Source organism: Glycine soja, chromosome 10 (genome assembly GCF_004193775.1).
Source record: "Glycine soja cultivar W05 chromosome 10, ASM419377v2, whole genome shotgun sequence".
In the NCBI taxonomy this organism is placed as follows: Eukaryota; Viridiplantae; Streptophyta; class Magnoliopsida; order Fabales; family Fabaceae; genus Glycine; species Glycine soja.
This window is the reverse complement of record NC_041011.1, coordinates 26432895-26441399: the sequence shown is the minus strand read 5'-3', so window position 1 is coordinate 26441399 and position 8505 is coordinate 26432895. Positions and strand designations below refer to the sequence as shown.

Sequence of the window (8505 nt, the reverse complement as noted above, 5' to 3'; positions counted from 1 at the left end):
TTATATAAATTATAGTTACAAAACATGATTAAAAAATGTTTTAATAACTAAATAGAATCTATAACTATTAATAATGAGACTTATTTCATTTGGTGTATACATTTTTTAAACAGTTTTACCCTCCATCAATTTATTTATTTTTTAACAACTATCCCAATACTTTTTAGTTAATTAATTTTTTTCCTAACTTTTTTTTAATTTCTAAACCTTTTCTTAATTTTTATTTAAAATATATTCCCCTTAGTAATTATGATGTTAGCATTGACCTATATTGCCTCATTTTGTTTTATATTTAGACAATTTTTCTTCTAGAAGTATCCAATACCCTTTAATTAAAAAAAGAAACAATAAATAAAGAGTACCGAATACCCCAACCCGGTTTGCGAATCACCGCCATTCTCAAGTTTAGAACTCCCCAATCCAAGGCAACGCTGCATAACTTTGGCCACCAACACCCCCGTCTCTCATACATTCTACGGTAACGCCCTCTTCTCTCCCTTGCGATGACAACATACGTTTTCTACGCAGGTTTCAATTGCGCACTTTTTTTTTTCCGAGTCTTTGTTTTCTTTGCTATCATCGATTTTTCTTTTTTCATTCAATTTTCTGTGTCAATTCATTCGTTTCATCAATATGAGGTTTTCATCACGAGAGACTAAAAAATTCGCAAGAAGAAGAATAGTTTGGGGGAAAAGATAAAACATTTTATGCGTTTTATTTAATTTTAAACCTTGGATATTATTCTTGAACAGAAAAGATTGCTTTTTTTTTTTTTTCCATTTGTGTGTTTGCTTGTGCCATTTCTTATGTGTTTTTATTGTTTTGGTGATTGATTATGAGGTGTAGAATTTCTTTATTACACTCGTATTTTTGGTGATTTGATTTTGTTGGACTTCTTTGAGGGACTCTTTGGTTGCTGCTTAATTTTTTGTTGTTCGAGTAGTGTATGAATTTTGAGTTGTTCCGTGTCAATTTTTCCCAACAAGTGCAAGTTTGAGTTGTTCTGTGTCAATTTCTCACAACAAGTGCAAGTGTGCTCTCAATATTCTTGTTTTGGTGGCCAATGAATTGCTTCTGTTCTGGTTTGCATCAATAGTGTTTATTTTTTATTTTTTCAATGATCACAACCACGGTGCACGATTGTGACCAAGCTGCAAGCTCAATTTTATACGCTTTACACATAATTTTAAGTTGTAGTTTATTGCACCACAGTGACCACATGCCCACTGCAATGTCAATAAAGAAAAAGCTCATCGAGGTTAATAATGCTTTCATAGTTCATACCCCTTTCCTTAGAGAATGTTTGGGGGTGAGGTTTTGGGGGGGAAGGGAGGGGAGGACAAATTTTTTAAATTTAAATTTAGAGAGTTATGTAGTGTTTGTAAACATAAACAAAAGAGTAGGATATTAATGTTAATTTATCACTTTGTTTCTTTCATTCTAAAAATCTTTTCGTCTCTTCCCTTCCCATCAAAACTTAACTCCCAAGCACACCCAAGGGAATGTTTGGAACACCTGAAATTTGAGAATTTGATTGAATTTAATCCTCAATTTGTAGTTTATTTTGGATTAGTCTTTAATTCAAGTTAGAAACTGGAGAATGAGTTCTGTGAAAATCGTAGGATTTGAGAGTTGGGAATTCATTTAGCCCTAGGATTATATCCTGCCCTTGTATTACAATTAACTTTACTAATAAATGTGGGACATCCCAATATCTCTTGCTATGGCCTGCAGTGTCTATCTCGCTTACACATGAACAGAGCTTTTTGTTATCCTCTCTGAATTGTGGTTGTCCTCTGTTACTGTCCACAGTTGTACTTATGGAAAGCTTATTCAATGTCAAAGTAGGGATCTTTTTAAATTGTTTAACGTTACTTAGCCATATTTAACTCAAGTTTAGAATGTTGCCCTCTTAACGTTGTATCATGTTGCTATAATGTTGCTTTAGGCTACAAACACAAAATAGCTGGTTAATAAAGTCCGATGTTCTGCGAATGTCCTGTTTGTTGATTTTGATCTGTCTTGCTCAACCAGTCCTTGGCCTCTATGTTCTTATGCTCAGGATACGGTTTTTTCATGCAATGTTTCTTATTAAAAGTTAGCTTCCCAGTCCTTGGAATATTTCATCATAAACTAACAGATATATTTAAATTCCTAGGCAGCAATGCTTTTCTGTAACTGAAAATTTGTAGCATTCACGGTACAGAGAAGCGTTCACCTTCCTTCTTTAGCAAACTACTAAGTAATTCTTTACTATCTTTATTTACTTACAGCTTGTTATGTGCAACTTCTCAAATGATGTCAAACACTAGAATTCATTTAAAACTCAAAAAAGAATTAAACTGAATTCTTGCTAGGAACAGTGTTGTCAAATGGCGGTTATGGTGGCGCCGTGGCAGATTTTTGAAAAAACGCCACCAAATAGCGGTGGTGTTGCGGGTTTCAAATGGCAGCCACCATAGGCTTAACGGTGGTGGCGGAATGGCGGTTATGGCGGAAGAAACTCTTTTTTTTCTGCAGTGGCACCTGGTTCTGTTTTTTTTTTGTTCAGTTTTTCTTTGCACCTGTTTCTGTTTATTTTTTGGGTTCAGTTTTTTTTTTTTGTTTGACACTCTTTTTTAATTTTTGGTTCCACTTTTTTTTTTTCTGTTTAGTCCTCTTCTACTAATTACAACAAAGAGGATTATGTTGGGATTGGAGGAAGATGATTAGAGCTCAACCTTTACTTTGCATTATGCTTTTATCCTTTTGTTTTTTTGAACTCTTGAATGAGTTTATTTGGTGTTGGTTATTGTGTGAACTCATGAAACTTTTTTAGTTTATTTGAATGCAATCCATTGTTTTTTTAATTTTTTATTTATATTTATTTTTTATCTATTGTTTTGTTAATATATATATATATATATATATATATATATATATATATATATATATATTTTGTCTGCCATGACTTCCGCCATTTGCCGCTATGCCATCCGTCATATTTTTATGGCGGATTTTTGGCCATCCGCCATTAACAACATTGGCTAGGAATTAGTTCAAAGTTCAAACATGGCTTAAATGTACAATCATGTAAAATGAATTAAAGTACAACTCCCCGCGCTTATTCCCATGTCTCTGTTTAATAACTACCTCTTTGTTCATCATATATCTTCTGTTTGAAAATTATATTTAGTTATCTGCCTCATCATGCTAACAGCTAGCTTTTATTGCATGGTCATAATCAAGAAGTGAACGTCAATGGCAAGTTGTGTTGGCACTTCACCTCTATATTTACCAGGTACAATGTTTTATACATCTTGCAGTGCTCAGTTCTAGTAAACATAATGCTGTGACTTTAGTGTCTCGGAAGTTGGAAGTTGCTTAAATCATGGAATAAGTTATTTATTGTTCTTTTCTGCATGCAGTTGGTATTGGAAATTTTCCTCATGCTCATGTTAAGCTTACTAGACCAAACATTGTTGGGATGAAACCCTTACCATATAACATCAGAAAAGGAGAACTTAAGATTGCTACATTGCAAAATCCATCATCCCATGTCAGACATGCTGCTGCTTTGGTAAGTTATTATTATTCTTTTATTTGGCATTTGTTGTGTGTTGTTTGTTCTATTGATGCTATATCTTAGCATAGCTGTAAAGCGGATCCAAACTTTGTATTATTGCAATGCAGAATTAGCTGTTATTGAAAAGTTTCTAAGGTTCTGATAGACCACTGTTAATCAATAAATATTTGCTATCCTACAATAGAAGTTCAGGAGAGTTCAGCTCCCCTCTTTAGAATACAGGGCAGCAGTTGGAAAATAGTTGAGAAAACAAGAAAGATACCCAGAAAATGCAATGAGCTGTACCCAACCAAGGCAAATTGCCAAAATTTTGAATCGCTATGGATGTCATGCTCTCTATATCCCTTCATGCCAGGATCTTTTCCATTCAAATGCTGCTAGTTGTCTGCTCTTTTATGCTTCTCTCTTCTGATCAAACCCCCCACTTCCTTATTTTCTTCATTAGTTGAAATCCCCTTATTACACCTTTCCCATTGATAAACTGGTGTTTGCATATTCTTGTACAAGATTTTTTGCCTTGCTTTTAATTCAATTCATGTGATTTTTTTGCCTTGCTTTTAATTCTGTTAAGTTTGATTCAGCCAGGAATTGGATTGGAAGATGTGAAAATTCTGCGGAAAGAGGTAAAAACACAGAATTACATAAATTTTGCCAATAAAATCACATGAGTTGAATTAAAAGCAAGGCAAAATCTCTTGTAAAAGAACATGCAAAACTCCGGTTTATTACCCATCCTTCTTTCTTCTCACATGCAGGTGCAAGTCCCCATTGAGTCTAACACTCTTCAGTCTGTCCACTATCCTTCCCGCTTTCACTTCTAGAATCAAATCACCTGTCCCCTTCTCTATGTCTCCATCCCTATACCCCAATACAAAAGTAACACCAAAGCAAAAAAATTGTCAATTAAGAGTGAGAATGTTGATATTTAAAGGAGAAATTTACTTAGGGGTGTGCCAGTTTTCTAATGGACAAGCAAAGTGTGCTAAGTTTTTTTTTTGAAAGGCAAAGTATATAATATATTTGATAATCTAAGGGAGCATAATAGCTCCTGTACAAGGTGTACAGATGAACTAGACAAAAAACAATTCAACCTTTCAAGCCTAGGGGTATCCACAAAAAAGGACCCCTATTAAGTCAAAATAACTATTCTATGACAAGCAACCCAAAGGGTTTGTGCACCATGAGGAAAAGAAAAAGCTGCTTTAACTCCCTTCTTGTATAATAACCACTTCCGAGAACAAGCTTTAATATGTGAAAGGATGTCTCTTTCTTCCTGCTGTCCCTGTCTGAATATAATTGAATTTATCAGCCCCCAAATATTCCAACAAGTAGAATGCCAAAAGATGTGTCTTATAGCTTTCAACTTGGTCCCTCTAGTGAGTGCACCCAACTGAGTAAATAGCTGGGAAATGTCTTCTAGCATCACGAAATCCACACCCAACCAACACCCAACCAAGATATCACAGCATACCAAATCCTGTTTGAGAATGGGCAACACAAAAACAAGTGATTTCAGTCTTCCCCTTCTATGCATGTGGCTTGAGGGGCTATTAGGTTTTCAAGTAGAGAGTTGGCCAATTAGTGTTTTGCATTTATCAATGTTTTGATTGAATTGGTCTATTTGTGGTTGAACCAGTAATAATTATATTATATTTAATATTTTAAGTGTAAAATCATGAGAAATCAAGATCTAAAAAATTTTAAATTGATATAAATGATTAAAGTATATGCTTTATAAGATAAAAATTGAGAGTAATTGACAAAACAATTTATACTTGGGTGAAATCTTTGAATTTGTTTTTATTTATCTTAAAAATATTTTATATTAAATTGAAAAAAAATTGAAAAACTAAAAAATGCTTGTTCAAACTGATTTTCTACACCTATTATAGACTGGTTTGACTAGTTCTTACTGGTTTTGGGATGCTCCAATTGTTTTGAAGGTAATTGATTGGTCATCATAATGTATTTTATAAATATTAAAAATTATAGTATTTTGTGGAAGTATTTTTAAATACATAAAATTATAGAATTTCAAATTCTATTTAAAAAAGTGAAAATTTAATATTCATTCTCTCTCTCTGTTCTTTCTTTCTCTTCCTTCTGTATTACTTTCTGCTGTTTCTCTTCTCTCTATCAATATTGATGTAAAACTTATCAATATTTTTATGAATCATCAAATATTTAAAATTATTTTTAAATGATTAAATGTTATTTAATATTTAAATTATTTTTGAATTATTAATTATTTTAAAATTGGCTAATGGTTATCTTTATTAAGTTTAATATTGAAATTTCAATTTTTTAAATATATATTTAAAAACAAAATTTTGCATACAGTGAATTGTGGTGTCCAAACTTAGAATTTGAAATTTAAGAAATTTCAATTGATATTTCCAAAAAAAAAAATATTTAGAAAATAAAGGAAATTTAAGTCAAATCAATTTATATTTCAAGCATTTTGAAATTCCTTGCAATCTTAAAATTCATCATCAAAACACAATCTGCATTTCTGAGATTTTGTGTGATGGAAGTAGATTTAGGGTCTATATGGATAAATTCTCTACAAGCACTTATAAGAAAAGAAAATAGAATGAAAAATGAAATAAGATTTTTCATAAGCTAAAATTAGCTTATTTTAATTTTCCTTATTTTCGTCTATAAATATTTGTGGAGAAGTTTATCTAAACATGCTCTTAATGTTTTTATTTTTGTCCCTAGTTTCAGTCCCATTCTTGAGACTTGCTCGAGTCTTGTTGCTCTAGGTGAACCATTGGCAAGGCAGAAATGCTGGGCTTAATTGTTTAACGATCTAATATATTCTGATTGTTTGTATTGTGAACTCTACAGAATTTTAAATGTGCTGCTGCAACTGCAAGTGCAACCCAAACTGTAACACGCAATTCTCGGTCAATGACTACTGGTAATAACCTCTCAATGTGTTTTAGCCTCTACCATTGGATATGCTAATCATTGTGTTCTCCTTCATTTGATTATATGTATGACTTTTTTCTTTTTTTTTTCCATGCACATCTTTCTGTGTCATTTGACATAACTAAATCAATGTTGGAACTATTAAGGGGTTTTAAGAGTGAAGGTGACAACTAAGAACATACAGTAACAGCTTATATTTTCGAATTCTTGCTTCTTTCAGATAGATGCCCTATATAATTCATAGTTAATGGTTTTCTTGAATCCTTTTCATTATTTTCATAAAACAGAAGTGAGGCCAAATCTTCATATCTTCTTGACTCTGGGTATAAATTTGTTAAACCAGTGGGTGAGAAGGTAAAGGAGCTCTCTTTCGGCAAATGTTAGCAATTAGTAAGTTATGTTAATGGGTGGATTTGAACCCATGGCATCCTTATCACTTCAACCCTTATGTCCTTCTCCCAGCCACCAAACCACCTTATTACTCCCGGGCACTCCCTTAATGGCTGCTGCTCCAGAGGGTTCCCACCAAAGCCATAAGACCAACACCCTTCCGACACTTCTCCCACTTGGGTTACAGGAATGAGTTACATGCCCAATCTCTTGCCAAGTACCTATAGTGTGAAGAGCAACAAAAATGAAAGATTGGCACAACAGTAAATTATGAAGGTCTAAAGGATTTAGAAGGCTTAAAGAAGGTTCTTCTTTTGAAGCTTCAAAGCTGTCTTCTTTGCGGAAAGCAAAAGGAAGAGATGTTTTATGTTTATTTGTTTTTTCCCTTTTGTGGAGGGGTTTCCTAGGAGAGTTTAGGGGCAGTTGTTGTGTTCCCTTCTCTGTTTTTCTTCTGATATTTTATTTTGGAGGTTATCTTCTCTCGTATTTTCCCCTTATCTAGTAAAGTATTTATTTTCTATCCTAAAAGTATATACATAGATGTCAGTAAACTTTGGCCTTAATTATCTGTTATCCTTTAACCATGTTCTGAAGATTTGTATGTTCAATGTTTCTATACAGACATAGAATGCTAATACTTAATCTGAAATGACAGACAAAGTGAAGTCTCCTAAACTTGACAACAATGGACCTGGTTTGCCACCTTACGATGGCGATGGTCATGGTGGCAACGGAGGGGGTGGAGGTAACTTTTCAGGTGGACTCATTCTTTTGGGCATTCTTGGTGTGCTAGATGTTCTCAAGGACATTGAGAAACAATGGCAACGCAAGCACAACAGATGATCTTGAACAGGTTATCTATGGTGGGAGTGAAATTACTTTACAAATCCTGATTTAGCAACGATGAGTAGAAGTCTACCGTCTATGCAAATACTTTACAGAGTTAGCTTTATGAATTCTTTTTTTTAAAAAAAAACTTTATTATACAGGTAACTTGGAACACATAAAATGCTTAGAGAAATTAATTACTAAAGAATTTGTTGATGATTTTTTTTTCATGGAGGTGTTATAAAGATAGGCATAAATAGGCTAAATTGTAATTAGTTCCCCGCGGTTCTCTTATTTTTTCAGAATAAGTAATTTTGGTTATTCCGTCGATTTACTGTCCAAAGTCAATGTCATAGGTGCTTATTTAGGTTGTTGACATAGTGAAAAATAGTATTTTTTTTTTAGGAATTAAACCCATAATATTTTATACAATTACTAGGCAATAAATCAGTACTGTCACTTGATTTCTTTGGTTAATTTTATAAATAATATTTTTTAATTATAAAGATTATAATTAAAAAAAATATATTAATATATATTTCTTTTACACTTTTTTTTATTACCGAGGAAAAAAAGAGCTACACTTTGACCAACCACAGGAAGGTCAACCCTTTGGCATCATTAGAAACTAAAGAAGGGAGATAAAGGGGACAAGACTCAAGAATATGAAACAGAGAAGCGTGATGATGATCGTTATTGGCTAGAAAATCATATATATCTACTGGCCTCTCGAAAAGTATGAACTATCTGAATTCCAATCCTGCACCTCCAGCTCTCTAATAATAATA

The 8505-nt window shown here is 33.0% G+C and overlaps 1 protein-coding gene across 5 annotated transcripts; it reads left to right on the top strand.

The window, feature by feature from the left end:
* The first annotated feature begins 349 nt into the window (after positions 1-349).
* On the top strand, positions 350-7947 carry LOC114369381 (protein YELLOW LEAF 1, choloroplastic-like). 5 transcript variants are annotated; one of them, XM_028326605.1, is made up of 6 exons: positions 350-478; positions 3229-3280; positions 3408-3559; positions 4147-4188; positions 6416-6488; positions 7545-7947. In XM_028326605.1, exons 2-6 carry the CDS (start codon positions 3241-3243, stop codon positions 7730-7732), a joined length of 495 nt encoding a protein of 164 aa, XP_028182406.1. In that variant the 5' UTR covers positions 350-478; positions 3229-3240; the 3' UTR covers positions 7733-7947. The 5 variants fall into 5 exon arrangements, with proteins under 5 accessions (XP_028182406.1, XP_028182409.1, XP_028182407.1 ...); XM_028326606.1 differs by having other exon boundaries at positions 354-478; positions 3232-3280; XM_028326607.1 differs by having other exon boundaries at positions 354-478; positions 3200-3280.
* Positions 7948-8505: the final 558 nt, after the last annotated feature.

Coding starts and splice junctions, on each gene's coding strand:
- LOC114369381 (XM_028326605.1), top strand. CDS start 3,241: ATGGCAAGTTGTGTTGGCACTTCACCTCTATATTTACCAG. Junction 3,560..4,146: donor TCAGACATGCTGCTGCTTTG/GTAAGTTATTAT, acceptor AGTTTGATTCAG/CCAGGAATTGGATTGGAAGA. Junction 6,489..7,544: donor TTCTCGGTCAATGACTACTG/GTAATAACCTCT, acceptor CTGAAATGACAG/ACAAAGTGAAGTCTCCTAAA.